This window comes from Fundulus heteroclitus, chromosome 22 (genome assembly GCF_011125445.2).
Source record: "Fundulus heteroclitus isolate FHET01 chromosome 22, MU-UCD_Fhet_4.1, whole genome shotgun sequence".
Classification (NCBI taxonomy): domain Eukaryota; kingdom Metazoa; phylum Chordata; class Actinopteri; order Cyprinodontiformes; family Fundulidae; genus Fundulus; species Fundulus heteroclitus.
Genome location: NC_046382.1, coordinates 39,703,659 through 39,726,498, shown reverse-complemented (window position 1 = coordinate 39,726,498; position 22,840 = coordinate 39,703,659). Strand labels below are relative to the sequence as shown.

General features: G+C 46.0%; 1 protein-coding gene across 7 annotated transcripts in view; it reads left to right on the top strand.

Annotated features, from left to right (window-relative positions):
• Nucleotides 1-21,370, top strand: part of nckap1 (NCK-associated protein 1) — a 51,371-nt gene extending 30,001 nt beyond the window's left edge. For 3 of the 7 annotated variants that reach the window (XM_036126774.1, XM_036126772.1, XM_036126778.1), the window contains 29 exons: nt 209-301; nt 1,242-1,298; nt 1,546-1,688; nt 1,914-2,004; nt 2,176-2,313; nt 2,443-2,491; nt 3,687-3,843; nt 3,998-4,054; nt 4,520-4,616; nt 6,466-6,572; nt 6,715-6,847; nt 7,086-7,167; nt 8,093-8,151; nt 8,273-8,418; nt 8,549-8,714; nt 9,081-9,200; nt 10,005-10,144; nt 10,358-10,489; nt 11,402-11,620; nt 11,859-11,989; nt 12,071-12,168; nt 13,536-13,629; nt 13,910-13,992; nt 14,096-14,176; nt 14,260-14,353; nt 14,433-14,549; nt 15,791-15,900; nt 16,452-16,541; nt 20,023-21,370. In XM_036126774.1, coding sequence (XP_035982667.1) covers nt 209-301; nt 1,242-1,298; nt 1,546-1,688; nt 1,914-2,004; nt 2,176-2,313; nt 2,443-2,491; nt 3,687-3,843; nt 3,998-4,054; nt 4,520-4,616; nt 6,466-6,572; nt 6,715-6,847; nt 7,086-7,167; nt 8,093-8,151; nt 8,273-8,418; nt 8,549-8,714; nt 9,081-9,200; nt 10,005-10,144; nt 10,358-10,489; nt 11,402-11,620; nt 11,859-11,989; nt 12,071-12,168; nt 13,536-13,629; nt 13,910-13,992; nt 14,096-14,176; nt 14,260-14,353; nt 14,433-14,549; nt 15,791-15,900; nt 16,452-16,541; nt 20,023-20,139 — 3,201 coding nt within the window. In that variant the 3' untranslated portion in view covers nt 20,140-21,370. The remainder of the gene's footprint in view (nt 1-208; nt 302-1,241; nt 1,299-1,545; nt 1,689-1,913; nt 2,005-2,175; nt 2,314-2,442; nt 2,492-3,686; nt 3,844-3,997; nt 4,055-4,519; nt 4,617-6,465; nt 6,573-6,714; nt 6,848-7,085; nt 7,168-8,092; nt 8,152-8,272; nt 8,419-8,548; nt 8,715-9,080; nt 9,201-10,004; nt 10,145-10,357; nt 10,490-11,401; nt 11,621-11,858; nt 11,990-12,070; nt 12,169-13,535; nt 13,630-13,909; nt 13,993-14,095; nt 14,177-14,259; nt 14,354-14,432; nt 14,550-15,790; nt 15,901-16,451; nt 16,542-20,022) is intronic. The other 4 variants (XM_036126776.1, XM_036126775.1, XM_036126773.1 and 1 more) reach the window with 3 other exon arrangements.
• Nucleotides 21,371-22,840: the final 1,470 nt, after the last annotated feature.

Here is a 22,840-nt window from a genome sequence, read left to right as displayed (position 1 = left end):
CTCTTGTAGATGAGATGAAGGTATGGTATTCTTTACTGAAGGTTATTATATTGAGAATCTTCGTGTAATGTATGTCTACAGCCTAGAGCTGAGTTTCCTCCTGACCAAAAACTAAGTAAGGACGCTCATGTGGAAAGAGGATTTTCCCAGCAAACAAAGCAGCCGCAACAATATAGCAAATTCATCGCTCCCTTTCATGTTTCTCCAGCAACAGCTGGCTACGCTGCAGAAGGAGAAGTCAGAGATCCTGAAGAACCTGGCTCTCTACTACTTTACCTTTGTCGACGTCATGGAATTCAAGGTAAAAAAAAAAAATGCAACCATGTCTCTAATAATAAAAACTTAGCACAGAAAGTAATGATGTTTGTAACAATACTTTGACAATGTTGAAAGTTTTCTTATTTGTGAGGACAATCCATCTTTGGGGGTTGGACCCATGAAAATGATGCCAAATGGTCTCTGCTGACGGCAGAAAGCTGATTGTGCCGTTGATTCTCGTTTGCCGTTCATTAGATTGAATCATTAAAGTTTAAAGACACAAGGCTCATTGGTAATTAGCAGTTTTATTTGTTTAGCAAACAGGATGTCAGTTGTGCATGGAAGAAGCGTAGTCGGCTACCGCAGCCTGGCGCCTCCTTTTCACGCTGGTCACACACCGCTGCGGGACGCCGTTTCATTCTCCAGCCGCCGTTTTTCGCGGGTCTGTCCATGTGGCTGTGTTGGCCGCTCTGGCATGAACCACTTACCTGAACCCACGAGTGTTCAGTGGGGCTGAGGTCAGGTGTGTGGGCAGGCACCTCCACTCAGCTGGAGGTCTCTGTTGGACGTCAGCGCTTCCATCTTGAAGGACAGAGTCCAGTTGCTCAGATTGGGGAAATCTGCTGGATCAGAATCTCATCTTGATGTGTCTTTTTATTGAGATTTCCTCCAATGGGAAGATTTTCCTGCATCAGAGAGGCTGGCCCACACATCACAGCGTCTCCATCTACTACTAGCTACTTGGCTCTGGGGGATGGGGGGGGGGCAGTTTTGCGTGGACACATACTCAGCCCTGCAGCTCAACTCACAGGTGCATTTGTTGAGAATGTTTTGGGGTTGGTTATTGGCAACATTTAAGGGCAAATAAACCAGCTTTCCCGCAGTGAAAAAACCTACCGCTCTCAGTATGTAACGCCTCATATCAAAGAGCCGATGCCATTCCTGTGATTTTAACCTGTGTTTTTTTTATTGCCCATCAACAGGACCACGTGTGTGAGCTGCTGAACACGATTGATGCCTGCCAAGTCTTCTTTGACATTGTAAGCCGCGTTGTTTTCTTTTTCATGTCTTGTTTTTTTTTTTTCCTGGATGTCTGTGTGAGAATAAGGAAGTTTTGACGTTTACTTTGCAGAAACATGAATTTAAGCAGAAAAGCATGCTTCACTTATCATCCCAGATAGATTTTGTTTCCTCAGCTCTTTTTCTCCAGTATGTCCCTTTGCACTTTGTGAAATATTATAATCACGCATTGTTATCTAAACCTTTCTGTTGTGGCTTTATTTTTAGACCGTGAACTTTGACCTGACCAAGAACTATCTGGACCTGGTGGTGACATACACTACTCTGATGATAATCCTCTCCCGCATAGAGGAGAGGAAGGCCATTATAGGACTGTACAACTACGCCCACGAGATGACCCACGGGTCCAGGTGACTGACGGCGAGCAAAGGCGCAGCGCATTAGAGAGCTGCCGTGCGCATTCGGAGCTAGAGACGCATTTAGAATCGATCTGTGAGGCTGTAGTCGTATCCAGTCAGCATAAAGTCCACCTTTTGTTGTAATCATTCGGTGTTACCACATGTACTGCTCCATAGCACCCAGCTGTAATAAACGTCGTCACAGGTGATCATCTGTGATGTTTGTGTGTGTTTCAGTGACAGAGAATACCCCAGGCTGGGTCAGATGATCGTCGACTACGAGAATCCTTTGAAGAAGATGATGGAGGAGTTTGTCCCACATGGAAAGGTACCAAACCTGCTCCAATACAGTATAAGATAACGAATAATATATCAAGAGAAATGGTATTTTCATCCCTGGCCTGTGGAGTGGTGCAGCACTAATTTTGTTGAAAATGATTTTGAAATGTGTTTGCGGCGTACATAGTTAATCAGGCATTGTTTTCTGTGTTGTTCGTAGTCGCTGTCGGACGCGTTGATCAGCCTTCAGATGGTCTATCCCAGGAGGAATCTGTCCGCCGACCAGTGGAGGAACGCCCAGCTGCTCTCTCTGATCTCTGCTCCCTCCACAATGCTCAACCCTGCTCAGTCAGACACTGTTAGTACTCAAACAGCTCAAGATGTGTTTTGACAAAAATGCATCCCGTGTCTCTTCTTTTGTTCTCATAACTTCTTATTTTTCTTCAAACGCTAACACAGAAACCCTCTTTGCTTCATCTGTCTTCAGATGCCTTGTGAATACCTGTCATTGGACGCCATGGAGAAATGGATCGTGTGTAAGTCCTATCCCACCTTAATGAAGGCCTCTGCCAGAGCACTGAATGAGGCTCCTAGTAGATGTATCTTCACCATGGACAGGGTTAATAGAAAACGTTGTGGAAGCGCGGACACAGACCCTGAAACAGCCATGCTAGGACAGCAGGTGGCAACATGTGGGCTTTAATTACAGGCCAAATTAGAGATCCACTGGGTCACTGGTGGGGGGCTGAATCAAGCTGTTTCCAGCTCAACTTAAGCAAGTTTCTTGTAAAACCTAAGCGCTACTGGGCAAAACTGTTCAGCTTGGAAGTTGCTTCTAAATGAAGAAGACTGAGAGCCGACTGCTTTCAGCATCACTGAACCCGAGCAGCTTAAAAAGAACTGCTGTCTTCTCCAGCGCCATGTTGGTTCCTCTCAGGCTGCTGCAACCAAGGGCTGGACTTCAGCAGCAGCAGGTCCTTTCCTTCCCTCTCCACCTCCCCCTTTTAGTCTTTTCATACTCTAATTAGTTAGGTACGCATTACCTCACCTTAGTAGTGCTGGCGAAGGAGCAGGTAACCCCTGTGAGACATTTTTAGGCTCGAGAGCAGCTGGACGTGTTGCAGCAAACATGCTGTTTTATCCTTTCAGCCTCTGTCTGTCAGGAAACCTGCTGGATTTGGAAATGTTTTGGTTCTGGAAAATTCACCGTTATGGGAAGCATCAGAGAGTATGCACAGATGCTGCTGTGTAGTAGCAATGGGAATTGTGCTAATCGTGTTACCTGCTGATGTAAGATGCTAAAGAGGATTCAAATATCGACTCTGAAATCATTCTGTCGTCGTATAAATGAGTAAAACCCTGTTTCACAGCGACTGCATGCTGACATAAAGAGTTAAACTCTGGGGGGGGGGAGTTAGTTTTGATCTTTAAGTATAGATTTTAAAGAGAAATAGGAATCAATAAGAAAAGACCTCAGTGACAAATCTCTGATCAGTGCCTCTCTAGTCAAAATGTCTTTGGTAATAATTGAAGGTTTTATTGGTTGAGGTCTTTAAAAGCTTCCTCTCGACGATAAAAAAAAAAAAGCCCATGGCTGCTGCAGATGGAAACGGTGTCATGACCACCTAAAAGGCCGTCTGATTCGGGAGGAGACGTGCAAACGCAGCAAAGTTTTCGTAGTGAAACCTCGGCCACCCCAGCCTGACGTCACGGTCTCTGTTCCCCTTGCAGTCGGCTTCATCCTGTGCCACGCGGCGCTGAACAGCGACGCGGCGGCGCTGTCTCTGTGGAAGCTGGCTCTGCAGAGCTCCACCTGCCTCTGCCTGTTCAGGGACGAGGTCTTCCACATCCACAAGGCCGCAGAAGACCTGTTCGTCAACATCAGAGGGTAGGAGCTCTGTGCACTCTTTAGCTCTGGGATCCAGACCGCAGGCATTTTCTCCTGCTTGCTGGTATTTGATGAATATTTGGAAGTTTCAGACTCTTGCAGAGACTAGAGGAGGAGTCTGAAGAGTTTGATTCCCCCTTTTGCTTCTTGTCAGGTATAACAAACGCATCAATGACATCAGAGAGTGCAAAGAACAGGCGCTGTCTCACGCGTAAGTCTGACTATAATCCTGTTTGTGCTCCTTTCATCATATCTTAACTGAAACTTTAAACACATAAAATCTTACAGTTTAGTTTTATTTCCTTTCCCACTGTCTACATTTTGCGTATTATTAATTTATATGCTTGTTCTCTTTATGGCTGGGCTTTTTCTAACCTGTCATATCAGCTGCTCTTCCTCCCCGCTGAGCCTTCTTCAGGGAGCCTCACTCTGAAACATCACCTTCTTTACCCCGTTTTATCCCCCCTTCTTTGTCTCATCTCAGCTTTTATCCTTATTACTTATGCCATGTTTCCCTTTCATCTCCACTCTCATTGTTCTGCCGTCGCTCATCCTCTGCCTGCTTTCTCTCCTCTTCGGGATTGTCCTGAAAGTGTCAAAATAGCGTTTTAATCGCGCCTCTCGTGTTGAGCGCGGCGCTCTGACAGCCTCCCTCTGTCTGCGTGTCTGTTTGCAGAGGCTCCATGCACAGAGAGAGGCGCAAGTTCCTCCGATCAGCTCTGAAGGAGCTGGCGACCGTTTTAGCCGACCAGCCCGGACTTCTAGGCCCAAAGGTGACATAAAATCGGCTCCTTTTGTTTGACACCCTTCTGAACTGATCGACTCTCTTGCCCCTGAAACTGCTAAATGTAGCATCTGTTGTTTAGTTGAGGCTGTTGAATGGGCGTCACTGTAAACCAAGCCAGCTTATATCCATACTTTTTTTTTTCTTTGAGAATGACTAATAAACACTAAAGCTGCAAATTGGATTTTTGGCCCCAAATCCATCCTGTAGAGCCTCCTGTGACGCTGAAATATCACTTTTAAATGGCTTGGTGTTCACCAGCCACACTGCTAACGTGTTGCTCCTTTTTCACTCGACTAGTTTTCATCACTTGGAGCTAAAATATCACATGTTTTTAGATGTTTAGATCCTGAGGCGTTTAACCCTAGATCTGCAGGGAAGTCCAGCAGCTACAGATTGCAGCATAAACACCAAACTGGTTGCAGTGCTAAAGGGGTGCTAGCTCATGCTTTGCTCTGTTGCTTATTCATTATTTTTGGTAAATGTTTAAAACTGTAAACGTTGTTTAATTCCCATTTTTCAAAGAGTCTGGTGCCAATCAGAGATCAGCTGATTGTGAAGCGTTCACAAGCGTAAATGCCCCCTAAATGAGTTGTTCTTAGAGAAAACCAAAGCTGCTATTTTAAAGAGCCAACTAGGAACCGGCGCTGGTTAGGATCTGGAACCAGCCTTATTTCTATGCTAAGTCAGTGCTGGTGCTGCAGCATGTACCGAGGAGTACCGTTGGACAGGAACAGTTCTGTCCCAACCGGTTCTGTTGAACAGCTTTAATGTCCTGCTCCAACACAGGTCCAGTTCGATCAGCAAGCTACCATGATGCCGTAGTAAAACGTCGCCTGAAACGTCCGTAACTTCAGGACTTGTTTCTGAACGTGTGTGCGACTCAACACACACAGCTGGTCTGTAGTAGGTTCCCGTTTGCCTAGCGACGTTTTCACGCTGCACGGTTAGCCGTCCGGCTAAGCTAACGCTAGCATGTTCCTCTCCGTGTCAATGTGACTTGATCATTTGGCTCACCACAGATTTTAAACGCAGTTCCAGGAAACAGCAGCTGCCAACACAGTCTCTCCTCGCGGTGAACATTATTGTGAAAGGCGATTGTTTGGTAGGCGGTAGGCTCCCTAATCATGTGCCAGCAGTGCAAGCAAAGTGCTGAAGCCACACAGGCTGATGCTGTGGGTGAGACGGACTGACGAATGGCCAGCAGGACATCTACAGTGCTGGGCTACTGGGATGGCTCTGGACTGCTCTAGGTGTTGCTCTGCGGCTGCAGAGTGGATAAAAAGATTCAAATGTTTCAATGCTGCTCTGGCAGCGCAAAGAGGAAAACCCTTTCTAAGTAGCCACCAGCACCGATTTGGCAGCAGAACCAGTTTGTCACTGTCAGCTTTATTTCTTCAGTGCTTTGCATTAAACAAGCTGCAACAAAGTGCTGCCCAAAAATGATGGTAGGTAAGAAGAGAGAACGCACAGAAGACATGAATAAAATGCCTCATTAGTTCAAGAGAAATAACATTTAAAATAGTAAATATATCAAGCTCTAGCTGATGTCTTAACTAACAAAGGATATTTGGTGACTCTCCAACCCCCCCTGACTGCTCTCCTTTCACACACAGCGGACATCTCGACTCATATAGAGACTTTTAGCCAATTCAATAATGAAAGCAGCTCTGTGAAAAAGCCATGGTCAAGATCTCTGGGAACACTAACCATTAAAAAACATGAAACCCTCTCAGAGGCTCTGCTGAGTTCTGCTTGGTATCATTTGTCTTGATGGGTATCTGCCCCCCCCCCCCTCCTCCACCTCCTTCAACGTGTCCTGGTTTGGGTCCATCCAGGCATTGTTCGTGTTCATGGCGTTGTCGTTCGCTCGAGACGAGATCATCTGGCTGCTACGGCACGCAGACAACATCCAGAAGAAAAGCACCGACGATTTCATAGACAAGTAAGCCTGAGCACACGTCTGAATGAGCGTGACTGCACGGGTCTTCACTCAGTGGCTTGTCTTACCGCTGGTTATGGGCCCGTTTGTTTGTTTGTTTTCCTCTTTCATCCCAGGACTGATGTGTTTATGTGTATATTTTTAGGCACATTGCAGAGTTGATCTTCTACATGGAGGAGCTCCGAGCTCACGTCAGGAAATACGGCCCTGTGATGCAGCGCTACTACGTCCAGTACCTGTCCGGCTTTGATGCCGTCGTTCTGAACGAGATGGTGCAGGTAAGGATAAGATGGCGACTGAACGTTCTGGGAATGGAGTGTTTCCCAGTGTGGGGACCCTATTGGTCCCCACACTGGCGTCATTAGGACGTTTTCCTTCAAAGCAAACGAAGCACAGAGCTCAGTCTCCGCTGTTGTTCGTCTGGGAGATTTTCTGTAAAGCGCTGAAGGTCAAAGCTGTTCTTTCTGATCCGCATCTCTTCTCACCTCAGTTCTGTGTCTGGGTTTTATCTAACAGAACCTGTCAGTTTGTCCGGAGGATGAATCCATAATCATGTCTTCGTTCGTCAACACCATGACCTCTCTGAGCGTCAAACAAGGTAAGCCCGATGCCTGAACTGTAGCGATGTGGATGAGGAAAGCACCAGAGGGAGGAAGCAAGCACGACGCAGCCTAGAACACAACCAGAAGTTTCACAACAGGGATTTGTGGACCACCAGGTGGAACATTAGGCCAAAAACACTGGGCGATCATAAAGAAGGTAGATGGAGTCAGATAAGGCTCCTGTCTGATGCACCACTCGCACTAGGGATGGTAATGTTAGCGTCAAATGTTAGCATGATCATTTGAGTTGTTCCAATAAAAAGTTTTAACCAATGAACAGCTTTTTTTAACAATAGATTATACGGCTACCACTGTATGACCTTCCTATAGTAAAGCACAATATCCTGCTCTCAACAAAAAGGCCTTCTTATCAAAGTTGTGACCTCAGTATACGTTGCATTATTTAGTGCAGTTGTATTGCTGAAATAATTGCGTTTAATCATATTTTCAAACACTTGATGTTATCAGGAAAGCAGCAGTTATGATGTAATAAAAGTAAAAAAAAGAAAACCAACTATGCTCTCATTTACAGCTTTTTATTATTGCGTTAAATCCTTGAGTTGTTATAGCAGTAAAAAAGCAACAACATGCGGGTTAGAAGGGAAGTCGGCGTAGAGTCTGCCGTTGGTTTGGCCCAGACACACAGAAATGGAAAGCAGCCGCAGTAAAACGGTGCGTCGTCTTATCCGAGGAGTTTTATGTTCACACGCACCGCCATCTTTCACCGTGGTCGGCTCAAACAGTTTCTTCATGTCAGAAAACTTTGTTTTAAAGTTACCTCTGTGCTTTGAAAAACAATACGGCTGCTCCACAGACTAAGGCTGCTGTTTTCACATGTCGATTTCCACTATTGGACAGAACAGAGCTTTTGAAGGGCTGTGGGTTTTATTTTGGGTTAAATAAACACTTGGTGCCTTTCAGTGGAAGACGGAGATGTGTTTGACTTCAGGGGGATGAGACTGGACTGGTTCAGACTGCAGGTAAAAACATTTTTTTGGGACTTTTGGACACAGTAGAGCAAAAAATTTTCAAAAAGCATCTTTTTTTTTTTTTTTTTCTGGATCCTCTTCAGACTTAGTTTTCTTCTCTCGTCCCCCCCAGGCTTACACCAGTGTCTCCAAAGCGAGTCTCGGCATAGCCGACCACAAGGAGCTCGGCAAAATGATGAACACCATCATCTTCCACACAAAGATGGTGGATTCCCTGGTGGAGATGTTGGTGGAGACGTCAGACCTGTCCATCTTCTGGTAAAATCCGCCTCTAATCGCCTTAGATGAATAATAATAAAAAAAAAAATCTCCGTTTTTTTTTTTTTTTTTTTTTTTTTTTTTTTTTTTTTTTATTGCCATCTCGCCGTCACTATTTCCATGTGTGCAGTTTCTACAGCCGCGCATTTGAGAAAATGTTCCAGCAGTGTTTGGAGCTTCCCTCCCAAAGCCGCCACTCCATCTGCTTCCCTCTGCTCTGCGCGCACTTCATGTCCTGCACACATGAGCTCTGTCCTGAAGAGGTGAGAGAGCTGGGGAGCTGCACACCCGGCTCAGTAAGAGATGATGCTGTGGGTGATGGATGCATTTTGAATACGTGGAACCTCCAGTCTGTGCCTTTTTATAATTGATTAGAGCATGCAGATCACCCGCGGGGTTAAAGATGACGTACAGAGTGAGAAATGTGACGCAAAGAAGCAGAAACGTTACATGACTGCGGGTGAAGGATAATGCATGTCTCATTTTTATATATCTGAGAACCAGCTACTTTGTGTTGTTGTGCTACAGAAGCGCAGGTTGTAACTGAAGCGGTTTGTGTAAACATGTAGACGGTTATTACTGGAGATGAATGTTTGGCCTGGTACTGTGAGTCAAAGCATGTCCGGCCGATTGGCAGCTGAAGGTTTGTCTCTTCTCTCCAGCGTCACCACATAGGGGACCGGAGCCTGTCGCTGTGCAACATGTTCCTGGACGAGATGGCCAAGCAGGCCAGAAACCTGATCACTGACATCTGCACGGAGCAGTGCACCCTCAGCGACCAGGTGGGAGCGCTTAAACAATCACAGTTCTGCTTTTATCCCCCCCCCCCCAGCATCTAATCATTTAGCCCGCAGCTGCTGACTTTATGGCTTTATAGGCTGAAAACAGGAAGCTGTTCCTCTTGGCTTGTTTTACTGGTCCCAGCATCAGGACGCAAGTTGATTATTAAACCTTAATAGACCCATTTGCACCAAATAAACAAACCTGGCGGGCATGTGAACACTTTTCACTGATTAGACACTCAAATTGTTACTGCGTTAAATGAGAGAAAAAGCAGCATTTGCAGGAAAAGGTTATAGATTGGGCTTATGGAAATCTTTTGTGCTCTCAGGTGTTTTTTTTTTCCTCTCCATATCCCACGTTTATCGGCCCACGTTAGCCTTAAACCATAATGGCTTACGGTTGTTTTCTGCCTTTTAACCACCTCACAGCACAGAGGTATAGACAGTTCCCCTTTTTATGGTGAAGTTACCAGTAGCTCTGGACCATTTCCTGCCTCAGTCATAAAACTGCATAGTTTAATATTCCTTTGAGTCGCTTGACCTGAGGCAGCGTCCGTGAGCAGCATCCAGCACCTGGGTGCACGGAGGGCAAAGTGTGTTTCCCGACATTTTAGAGCGAGCACTGTCTGAATTCCTTCCATCAGCTTGTACTGTCCTCCGTGTTTTACCAGCTGCAATAACCCCCGTTTGGCCTCCTGGTTCAGAAGCAGATGGTTCATTAATAATTAGGCAGCAACGCTTGAAGCGCAGCGTCGTTAACGCCGTGTGCGGTTCCTGTTTTTGTTTCTCCGTTTGCCTCCTCAGCTGCTGCCGAAGCACTGCGCTAAAACCATCAGCCAGGCCGTGAACAAGAAGAGCAAGAAGGCGACAGGAAAGAAGGGCGAGCCGGAGAGGGAGAAACCCGGAGTGGAGAGCATGAGGAAGAACCGGCTAATGGTCACCAAGTCAGTACCAAGAGCCTGGATCACAAGTTTCTATGTCGCTGTCCATCTGCATGTCTTTACAGTCCAGTCATTGTGTCGGGTTGGGCTTTAGCCAATCAGTGTTGGCCTTAATATATTCAGTAATGACACATCCATATTCGTCATCTTGGGGTAAACGGCCAATCATATTGTTAGAACCCGTTCTGACTCGCTGCTCTTCTTCTCTCCTCCCAGTCTGGATAAACTGCACACAGCGCTGTCAGAGCTCTGCTTCTCCATCAACTACGTTCCCAACCTGGCGGTGTGGGAGCACACGTTCACACCGAGAGAGTACCTCACCTCGCACCTGGAGATCCGATTCACCAAGTAAATCTACACGCAGCTTGAGCTGTTGCTTCTGTCCGCTTTAGAGTTCCTCGCCCTGCAGCTTAGTCACCAAGTCTCAATGATTTTAAATGATTTAATTACCCTAAATGCTGATTTTAATCCACAGGCCAGTCTGTGACACACATGTGTGTTTAATCACAATGCCAAGCTGGAAAGATCTCAGCAATGACCTAACAGAAGCAATCGTTGCTGCTCATTAATCTGGCACTGCTGGTTAAAGAAAAATAAAGTCCAACTTTTCTACATAGAGAGACTATTTACAAGTGGAAACTATTTTTAGACAGTTTCCAGTATTACTAGGAGTGGAAGTTTTAGCAAGTTCAGAGTTCAGACAGAAGAGCTAAAAGATTAACATGTTAAACAGAAACATTAATTTTAGACTGCGTGGTTTGGAGTAACACCCCTACTGTCTAAAAACAACATGGCAGCCCGACTTCAGCTTGCTGAACTTCATTTAAATGAACCAGAAAATCCACTTTGGTCAGAAGAAAGCGACCAGATGTCTGGCCGTACCGCACAGCAGCGAGTTAGGAGAAGCCAGACGCCTCAAAGCAGTGGTCCACCATGGTGGTGTTGGTGCCCCCCAAACCAGATTATGGAGAAAGATTAAACTTTAACCACTGCTTCTATTCATGGTTTCCATTTAGTTAAACAACGATACGGTGCTGTGGTTTAGCAGGTGAACATCTGTGTTTTGTCTCGACCTTTTCAGAAATCACACGTCAATCATGCAGCTGTTTCTAGTTCCTGTGCTTAAAACCAGAGAAGATTCAGTAAATAGTCAAAACGGCAATTCCTAGCATGATTATTAATTAAGAAGCAGTGATTATACGTAGATTAATATTGTGAAAGGCCTGACCGTCTGAGCCGCCCCCCCCCGCGTGTCTCCAGGTCCATAGTGGGGATGACCATGTACAACCAGGCCACCCAGGAGATCGCCAAGCCCAGCGAGCTGCTGACCAGCGTGCGAGCTTACATGACGGTGCTGCAGTCCATAGAGAACTACGTCACCATCGACATCACCCGAGTGTTCAACAACGTCCTCCTGCAGCAGACGCAGCACCTGGACAGCCACGGGGAGCCCACCATCACCAGCCTCTACACAAACTGGTGGGTGGGCCTGAACAGGGGCCATCTTCACACACACATCTTCACACACCTGCACTTCACAGTCACTGCAGCTGCCGAGGCTGGAATGCAGCTTCCCCCGTGATCAGGGTCGACTCTTTAAAAAGCGCTGCAGTGACTCCATTGTCCTGCTGCCTTTTAGGGTCCTAATCTATCTCAGTGGTGAAACGCTGATGTTACTGTTCTGCTGGTTGCCTGAACCCGGTGTGTGTTCGCGCAGGTACCTGGAAACACTGCTCCGCCAGGTCAGCAACGGACACATCGCCTACTTCCCCGCCATGAAGGCCTTCGTCAACCTGCCCACTGAGAACGAGCTGACCTTCAACGCCGAGGAATACTCAGACATCTCAGGTACGCCCAGCCTGGCGCTCTGTCGGCTGTCCAGGGGGGCGGGGAGAGGTTTTAACGATGCTAAAATGTGCTTCTGTGCAGAGATGCGTTCGCTGTCTGAGTTGCTGGGGCCGTACGGGATGAAGTTCCTCAGCGAGAGCCTGATGTGGCACATCTCGTCGCAGGTTGCTGAGCTAAAGGTAACAAACGCAATGACAGAGGCGTTCTCACAGAGCTGGTTACAAGCTGCTAGTCAACATTGTAATGTTTGTTTTACACATTCAGCAACAGATGAATGTGTTTTATATTGTGAACCCTCTACGTCTTTCTGAAAGTCGAAGCAAGAAGGTGGAGAGTGTAACGGTTCTGAATTGATTGAGCAGACGGGGTCGACTCGGCTCGAAATAGAAGCCATTTCCTCTCCCACCAAATGAACAATGTTCTGGTCATGATTAGTTGTCCCTGATTGATAATCCCATCTGCGTGCATGTAAACGCGTGTCAGGATCAACTTATTCCCAATGTGGCAAACTGACCAGAGTGTGCCGACGTAAACGTGACGCATTTCTGCATTTAGTGGTGGAAATGCGTCGGGTAGCAAAACTGTCGGTCCTCCTGATGCAACCTGTCTGTTCGAAACATTAAAAGAGCTCAAAATAGTTATTTATTCAGTAACGCCTCAGCCATAATTAGAACATCATGCAAGTCCAGCCTGGCGCTCAGAAAACAAACTCATAAAATACTGATTTGTTTACTTCTTTTGTTGTTTAGCAAAGACAGAAGTTCCCTTTTCTGTGTTTTTTTTATTTTTTTGATAACTGCATATCAGAGTGGTTCTAGTCTGAATAAAGCCATGTCCACATACACACATTATGATCGAGTTAAGTGCCTTATAAACGGTACAATCAGATTCTTTTTTTGGTTTTTAATCTGAATACATTTCAGTCTGATGGTGAGATTTTGTGCATGGAAGCATAGCTACTGAGTCCCTTCATTAAAATCCGTGCCACTCGTCTCCTTAACTCTCTCGCTTCAGTTCAGCAGCTGTCGGTGCGACGCCGCCTCACATGGCCTCCTGTCAGAACATGGCATTAAGAAAGACTTGCCTATTGTTTCTGCACACACAGACCCAAGAGTCTGATAAGTTTATCCAACTTCTGGAACATTTCTGTGTCAGCAACATTGTTTATTGAAAGCGTTTCCCTCCGACTACTTCCTGTCATATTCAGATGTCATGTGGTGATGTTCTGAGGATGATAAATGTGCTGTAATTTGTGCAGCTTCATCGCAGAGAGAAAAAGGTGTTAGAAACATCCAGATGTGTTGGGTGAGCAACACGCTGTGCTCCAGCTGCTGTAAAACAGGAAGTGTTTTTAACTCTAGCTGTCCAGAGGACTCCAGCAGGTTTAGCTGGACGTCTGCCCGTCATAAAATCACAGCCGGTGTGCAAACGTCACGCATCAGGAGCTGGGTTTGGTCAGGGACCCAAACGTCCTGCTGCTCTGGGCCCTGAATCCGTACGTTGAACGCTAACTGTACTTCCTCATCTCTGCTTGCCTTGTTTGCAGAAACTGGTGGTGGAAAACATGGAGGTGTTGACCCAGATGAGGACCAGCTTTGACAAACCAGACCACATGGCTGCGCTCTTCAAGAAACTCACCTGTAAGCAGGAACACGTGCTCCATCAGCCCCGCAGACACCACTCACTGAATACCGTGTGTTTACACACTGAGTGTAGACGCCATGACGTGTGTGTGCCGCTAAAGGCTTCACACGTTCACATTTTCATCCCACAGAGGCCCCTCTGATGAGCCGCCATCTTGATTCCTATCAGATATCTCCAGATCTGTGGTTTCTCCTCTTGTCGAGGACTTTTCTGCTTATTTTTCCCTTTAATTTCTTAGCAATGAAGCGCATCCTGAAATAATCTCTCTGTTTGTAGCTGTGGACAGCGTTCTGAAGAGGATGACCATCATTGGCGTCATTTTATCCTTCCGCTCTCTCGCTCAGGAAGCTTTGAGAGATGTAAGACACACACACACACACACACACACACACAGAGCGGCAGGGTGGGGAGCTGAGATGAATGAAGATGGCTGTCGCCGTCTCACCTCTTTCCTCCCTGTAGGTGTTGTCTTGTCACATCCCCTTCCTGGTCAGTTCGGTGGAGGACTTCAAGGACCACATCCCCCGGGAGACGGACATGAAGGTGGGCCACGCTCACACGCAGACCCAGCAGGGGGATCCCCTCTCCCTCTGGTGCTGACCTGAGGGAATGTGTGCTGTTTGCAGGTGGCCATGAACGTCTACGAGCTGTCCTCGGCCGCCGGCTTACCCTGCGAGATCGACCCGGCCCTGGTGGTGGCGCTGTCCTCCCAGAAGAGCGGTACGTCCCACACGGCTTCCGCACGTCGTCACACAGCGCGGCCTGTAGCTCACAGCGTGGCGTGTTTGCTTGTCTGCAGAGAACATCAGTCCAGAGGAGGAGTATAAAATCGCCTGTCTGCTGATGGTGTTCGTGGCCGTTTCCCTGCCAACGCTGGCCAGCAATGTGATGTCGCAGTACAGCCCCGCCATTGAGGGTAAGCCGCTGAGCTGCGGGGTTGCTTGTTGCCGTGCGTTTCAGCAAAGGAGACTAGAATACCTGCAGGGTGATGGAGAACGTAGTCCTGATGAGCAGATTGACTCTGTAAAGTCAGCAGCTTTAGTTCCAGTGGATTCAGGAGCGCTGGTGGAGAACCGGCTCAGTCTTTCAGTGAAACCATAGATTTCTGTAGAAATCTGGAGATGTTGGAGTCCAGAACAGCTTTGTGTCGCTGCTGAAACGTTTAGCCACGATAGAGGCAGCGTGCTGCTAACTCCCCGTACTCCTGCTGCATGTCATGGAAATAATCCGCCCACAGCTACTTTAACAGGGACAAATGTCTAACGCTCAATTGTTTAATTTTTTTCCCCTGGTTTCAAACTGTTGATCTTCTTATATCAAATTACTGAGCATTTTAAGCCTTAAAAGCATCAAATGCTCTAAATTACCGTTATGTTTAGACCTGAAATGGTTTTCTCTGGTGTTTGCCTCTGATGTCTTTGAGCCTTAAAGCTCAGAGCGGTTCAGAGGCTGAAAGCAGTAAGGAGCAGCATCCACTGCGCTATTCTTATTTTGATGTTTGGAATGCAAAAAGGACTCCTGGTCTTTTCAGCGTGTAATTCCTATACCGGCTGTGATATTCAACGACCTGTTTATCCAGTTAGGTTCATGAAACCTTGTGTGTTTTAATAAAGGGATCAGTCGGGTTAAAGTCAGCTGAACATCTGGCCCAGCAGAGTCCCTCTGTTGTCGTTAAATGAGGCTTTTGATAAGCCATCAAAGACATTTGTCACTCAGAGGATGAATTATGAAGGCGCTGCCTCCTAACAACCTTGAAATGAAAGGCCGCCCTGTTAATAAGGGGCTCTTAAAGAGGATAATAAGTTATCAGAGGCTGCGCTCTGGTTAGTATGCAGACTGCGTCGGGGGCCAACAATTGGTTTTACTGACGCCGTTTCTTTGTACATGGCCTCATTACCGGCCCGTTAGGCGTTCTGTGAGTTCACACTCCCACCCTCACGCTTCACATTTCTTAGCTTTTTATGCAGCTAAGGCTCCGTTATCTCCGTTATACATACAGCTGACGTCCGTAGTTCTCAGTCTGCCCGGTCAGTCCCACACGCACTACCAAGCATTTCTCAGCTCTGAAAGGCAGGGTTTTTTTTTTTTTAATGGGTATGGAATTAAAAGAAAAAGACTTCGTGGTCTTTAAGAGTTTGTATTTGCTGCCCCCTACAGGCCACTGCAACAACATCCACTGTTTGGCCAAAGCCATCAATCAGATTGCTGCGGCTCTCTTCACCATCCACAAGGGAAGCATAGAGGACCGCCTGAAGGAGTTCCTGGCTGTAAGTTATTTGATTTCGCTCCTTGAAATAGGGTTTCTATCTTGACTAAATGTGTGCTACCTTGGTGTCTGCATCATGTTTCAGCCTTTTAGTCTGGCAACAATGTTCAAAATGACCAGTGTTCTTCCTCACTTTCTAAGCCAGCTGGGCCGCTAGGATTTACCTCCCTGCTGTTCTTGATGGAATGAAGTACAGCAGACACTATGTTCTCACCGTTACCCAGAAACGCCTCACTTCCTGCCATCTTGATTCTCTATTTCTACACTTTGTTGTTGTTTGTTGTATTTTCAGCGTGTTTGGCAGATCTGTGTGGAGCACCTTTTGTGAAAGTGCTAGAAATGTTTCCATGATTCCTAATTGTCGTGCCTCCATTCTGTCACCGCTTCTCACCCAATCCTCACGCGGAGCAGAGAAGATGAATCCTTTTAGTGCAAACAGCCGTGATGGGACAGATGTCAAGTCCCTGACACGGCGCTGTTCTGCCAGCTTGTAAATGTGACGCGCCGAGCGGCACCTGTGAGTAACCGCTGCCTCCCTGTGCGTCTCTGCAGCTGGCCTCATCCAGCCTCCTGAAGATCGGCCAGGAGACGGACAAGATGACCACACGAAACAGAGAGTCTGTTTACCTGCTGCTGGACATGGTGAGAGGACGGCATGGGCATGAAGCACGTTAATATGGGGCTCTGTTGTTTTTAGCCATTCTTTCACTGACATGATTAGACAACATAGATCTACAATGAATTCTTAGAGGTTTTGGGGTCAGCCATGGGGTTTGGTTATTACAGCGTTTTGGACTGGGATCCCACAGACCGCATAGATCCACATGTCTTTTTACAAATATGTGTGAGTGATGGTGTTATCGTCCATTTATCGTTATTCATTTTAGGCCACACCTCCCTGCCCCAGTTTGGGTCATATTTTTTAAGCCGTTCAGTTTTCTCTGTTCTCTATTATGTTTGTTGAACAATTGTGTCAGAATATTTGCTGCTGAGCTGTTATACGAGGTTATTGACTTCCAGTTTATCAACCTCATGAATCCACCATTTCTGCTGTGAATTTGTAGTCCACACAATTCATTAAACTACAAAAATGGCCCCTTTTGGCCAGTTTTGTAGTTCCATATTTTCCGGACTATAAGTCGCTCCGGAGTACAAGTCGCACCAGCCATAAAATGCATAATAAATAAGGAAAAATCATATATAAGTCGCACTGGAGTATAAGTCGCATTTTTGGGGGAAATTTATTTGATAATATCCAACATCAAGAACAGACATGTCATCTTGAAAGGCAATTTTAAATAAAAATAGAACGGAGGCAACAACAGGCTGTATAATTGTACGGTTAGCTTACGCTACATGACAACTGAGAATGTGCCTTGTATGTTAACATAATATATTAAAAGCTATTCAGATAACTATAGCATAAATAACATGCGTAGAAGTTAACCAAAGCGCCCGTGTCACTCCAAATAACTAAAATCCAGTGAAATCTTCATCCTCTGGTTCACTTTCAAATAACTCCGTTAACTCCGGAGGTAGAAGATGCGGCACTTCCGCTTCTACGGCGCTTACGTCTGATTCAAGACAGGCCTAGAGCGCCCTCTTGCGGTTTGGTGTGAAAATAACAGGTGTAATGATATACCGGTAAAAATGTGTAATAATTTCACACATAAGTCGCTCCAGAGTATAAGTTGCACCCCCGGCCAAACTATGAAAAAAAAATGCGACTTATAGTCCGGAAAATACGGTAGTTTATGTATGTAGGGGTAAATGAACAACGATTTCAAACCAAAGCATGGTAGTTCCACTTTATATAGACCAGAACTGGATGATTTCTTTGTGAAAAGGAAGGATTTAAAAGCGTGATATGTCCCCTTTAAGCTATGAGGTTGATGTGATAATAAATATGTAGGAATAGTAAAAGCGAGGGGCTGAATGCTAGGGTTAATATTTCTGCCAGTGGTGCTGGTGTTAGGCAACAGCAAAGAGGAGGTCTACATGCAGGGTCTTCCACTTGTCCTCAATAGGGGGTTTTCAGCTGACGTCACGCTCACGTGACTACTCAGCGCGTCCGCCATATTGGGTGGCAGTCGTTTCGCACCGTTGACCTGCATTGTATGACGCCTTAGGCAGTATTGGAAGTGAACAATGGGGAAAACGTGTTTAATGGTTGGTTGCACGGCCCGTGGAGGTGGAGATCAACGCTCTTTCTATCGCCTACCAGCCCTAATAGTGAATCAGTGTGAAAAAAAACAAAACAGCTGTCTGAACAACGCCGTCACCTATGGCTGACACGGATATCCAGGTCCGATTTGGACGGTGTTAAGCTGGAATACGCCAGAGTCTGCGGTGCTCACTTTGTCACAGGTAATTAACTGTTAAGCATTTAAAACATATAAGAAGAATATATTAATAATAGGGCTTGGGCGTTATGACTTATTACTTTCCGCGGCTGTCATGTTGACTGCCTCCGCCGCCTCTACTGCCTATTACTACCGCATACTGTACTCCCTCTCAGCCGTGTTTTAATTTGATTAATTTCACCTTAACTTGATTTCAACCATGGTAAACCGTTGCTGTATTGTGGGCTGTAACAGCGCAACACATGATCGCCATGGGAAAAACATAGAAACAGATTAATTTTCCACCGCTTTCCTGCCTGGAGGCGCAACCACGGAGAACAACTGTTAGCGATAACAAAGAGTCGGCTCGCTTGGATCGCGGCTGTAAGTCGACCGAACATAACTTTCCACAGTATCCCGATGTCAATGAGAGTGTGTTCTAAACGTTTGAAACACATAGCAGCAAGTTAAAAGTACATTACATGCGCGAGTGGTTGTTAGCACTGGCGGTTAGCAGCTACTAAACTAGCATGGGCCAGAGCCCGTCTGAACGCAGCTTACCTTTGAACGAGTTGCTGTGTTCCCACTGTTTGCTGGCTTTATGATCTGCAGCTCCTACCGGCGCCAATACGGTAAATACAACTTAATTTTGCACTGGTCATTGTTCTGCTTAAATAATTAAAGCCGCGAGCGGCGTCGATCGGCCCTGCAGCCAAGCGCCTTCGCGCACCGCCCGCCGGCGGCGGGCGGTGCAACACATTTGCAACACATTTGCGTCGGATTGTTTACATTTTTACCATCTTATTAAAACTCACCCGTCCACGTATGATGGCGATTTCCTTGATGTACATAACCAGATGTGAACTGGTTGTGAGCCTCTAGATCCTTATAAGCTCTCATTTCCTCAAGAGTGTGCAGAGGGTTTTCACTGAACACCAGGTAATGCACTATGTCGCTGTGCTCTACATTTGGCCGATCATCTGGATTACTGCTAAACAAGGCACCGTGGAGGGCATACGGGTCCATATGGTCGATCACGGAACATTTCCTCAGATATACGTCCTTATCTGGTCGCTCTAGCGTGCTGGCGTACTTATCCATTCGCGATACGATAATACGTGTAAGACAACTAGAGATAAGGAAGTGTGCCACCCAATATGGCGGACCGGAAGTTGGCCAGTGACGTCAGTGAAAACACCCTATTCAGAAGCTAGATGGTCAAATTTGAACCTATTGTGTTGCATCATAGCAAAGATTTAAAGTCCAGAATGAATGGGTCAAAGCAAGCTAACATTTAAGCTTGTGGAATAGCGTCAGCAGAGCTCTGACCTCGATCCTGCTGAAGATTTCTGAGCTAGACCTTTAAGTTGAGTTTCTGCCTGGAAAGCAGCTGAGTTAAATGAAATTACCAACTAAATGTTAGTGGTTCTGTCCAAAAAGTAAATTATTAAATTAAAGTATTATGCACTTTCTAAAACTAGCAAACTGGAGAAATGAGTTTGCAACTGAGTAGAACGGATTTAAGAAATGTGCAAAACAGGACGTTGTTTCTGCTGAAGTCCTTCTGTCTCCCACCACCTGCACTGAGTCCAGGGGACGTCCCTGAGCAGAGCTGGGGGGGCCACGGTAGAAATGGGTCGTTTTACCTAGATCAGTGCTGGATTTCATTTTCTGCTTTCATTTATTGTTTCAAATAACAGTTCTAATGATTTGATTGGAGAGGTGACTCTGATTTCCCTAATGTGTGAGTTTGATGTTGTTTTTTTATCTTTGTACCTCAGATTGTGCAGGAGTCTCCCTTCCTGACCATGGACCTGCTGGAGTCCTGCTTCCCTTACGTCCTGCTGCGAAACGCCTACCACGCCGTCTACAAACAGAGCCTCAGCGCCAGCGCATAGACGCAGCCCAGGCGCTCAGATGTACATACAAACACTACAGCTACACACTAATCCATCAAGGCCTCAGCTGACTTCTCTGACCAACCAACCAACACTATCCACACGTAAACAAAAAGCTTAACACACTACAGAAGCCCCTAATTACTTTAACCAACACACACACGCACACATCCAGCTGGAAAAACTGGGGGATCAGTGTCTTTATTTCTATCATTGTTTTCCATGACGTTGCCAGGGACCATGACCACTGCAACACTTATTATATGAGGTTTTAATGAACAAAAATATAAAGATTATAGTATATATATAAAGCTGACACTGAACTATTCCTTTTTGTTCTTATTTTAATAGACGTTTTGAGATTTCTATTGTCCAGCTGAAACTTCTCTGGTGATTCGGATGCTTACTTTTGGGAATGCAATGGTTGTGACGTGCTGTGGGGTTCTTCTAACTTTGTGTCGTGGAGGACAGCGGGCGCAGGGCCCAGAGACATGTTCCACACTGACAGGCATCCCGAGCCGATACCATGCTACTTACCTAACAATCTTCCTACATGTCATGGCATAAAAACTCACATTTGTATAACACGGTGATGCTTTTTTTGTTTGTTTTTTTTCTTTTTTTCTAGGTAGTCGTAACGAGCTGTTTGTGGGTAAAGATATGCTGTCTGTATTCTACTTTGATGTGACCTGAACCTGTCTGTTTTTAATGTTTCCGTTTTGTTCTTTTTATGATGACGACAATGATGACCATTTGCCAAATGTGTGACACTAAAAACTTGTGTATGAGGGCTCGGAGGCGCTGCGGTGTTCATTAATGGTGTGCGACGGCATTTTCAGCGCGACTGTGCGGCAGCTTTGTTAACAGGAACAAAAGAGCCGAGCTTTCTCTGAGGGAACGGTTCTCCCCCCCCCCCCCCCCCAGCGGTTCCCTCTTCTGACCGTCTACGGCCTTCGAATCGAGGCCCTCGTCAGAGCAGATTCGGGGGTTCTCCTCATCCCACTTGTACACTCTTGAAGCTGAAAGGCATTTGAAGCAGCCGCTGTCTAAAGCTGACCATCCACACTCCGAGGTTTTATTAATCTGTTGTGCTTAACTTTATCGAGAGGAAGGGAATCGGACCGGTTCCTCTGCTGAAAAGCGACTCCGTCGTTCTCCATCTCTGACCTGTGAAACTCTACAAAAACCTGGAGCTGCGATCAGACAAAAATAAATATATATATGTAAACACCCCTGGTGATGTTTATTACTGGATTCTTCTTCAGCGCGGTGGATGAAACGTCCGCCACGGAGTCGTACGTTTGAAACTTGCTATTTAGGAGCTGAAGTGGCAAACTTTTGATCTGGTTTAGACCTTTTTGACTTAAAATCAAAACATGAGGCACTTCTCCACCTTCTGCCACGTTACAAGCACCAAGAAAAACAAGAGATTGAGTTCAAATATTTTTGCCCGTTTGCAATATCATACTGATATTTACATAGATTTAAAGGCATTAAATACATGTGCATATTACATGAGGTTAAGGTGACCTCTGCAGCTTTAGTTCATACGTATGGCACAGTACCAATAAAGTAGCTCTCAGTTTCAAAAAGGTCGGTGACCCCTGGTCTACAGCTTTTGGTTGTAATGTGACAAAATATGGAAAAGCATGAAAGATTTAGCAACACCTTTTTAAAAAAAAAAAATGTTTCTGGATAAAGTTTGTATTTTTAATCCACTGATTTGTAGGTAAAATGTGGACCTGTCACGGTTTGAAGCCACAATGCGCTCAATCCTAGAAACAGATTCCATGTTTTTGAACATCTACTGATTTGCCTTGTGGCTTAAGGGGCATAGCTGCCTTTTTCCGCCTGAACTGATTGATTTTTACAATATTAGTGAAATCTGTCAGCTACAAACTTACCGTAGGTTTCAGAGCTGAGCAGTGAGTGTGGAGACACCTCCTGTTCCTGGAAGCAAGGGCCTCTGATGGATGTGCTGACCTTTGAAGCCGAGGTAAGTAGCAAGACGTCTTCAGTGAATAAAAACAGTCCGTCATCCAGAAGGAGGGCGTTTGTTACAGGTCCAGACCAGCAATGGGTGTGTGGATAAATTACAGGGTTGGCTGGTCTATGGGTACCTGGGAGCCTGTGTGGAGTATTAAAAGGCAGCTGTCTAACCTTCACTCCTTAACATTAACTGAAGGTGACCACATAGACAGTAGCTCGTATATCCATTATGAACCCTTTATAGAGTTGATGGGCGTCACATTTTGGGTTTTCACAGAGCCAGGTGGACCTATCTTGCAGTTACCTGGGATGAAACGATGTGTCCAGGAGGCCCTGTTGCACTGATATTGCTCATTAAAACCAGCCGACCTCATGCAAAGCCGCAGTGAAAGCCCTGTCGGCCTCCCTGGGGTGCTGGGACCGCGGTCTGATTGATCCCAGGCCTCCTCTGAGTCTGCTGACCTTCACTCACTGGTTCTCAAAGGCTTTCTGAGGACTGCCTGCTAACACTTGCGTCCACTCATGTCCTCGCAAACTGGATTCCTACCAAAGAGAGCCCAAAATTATTCACACCCCTGCTAGTTCAATAATTATTTTCGTTCAATAAAGGAAATTTGTTTCTGGAAGGAAATAAGACAGGCATCTCTTGATAGGTAAACAATGTGATAGGATCAGTTTTTAAGGAAAAGGTTTATTTTACATCTTGTTGAAA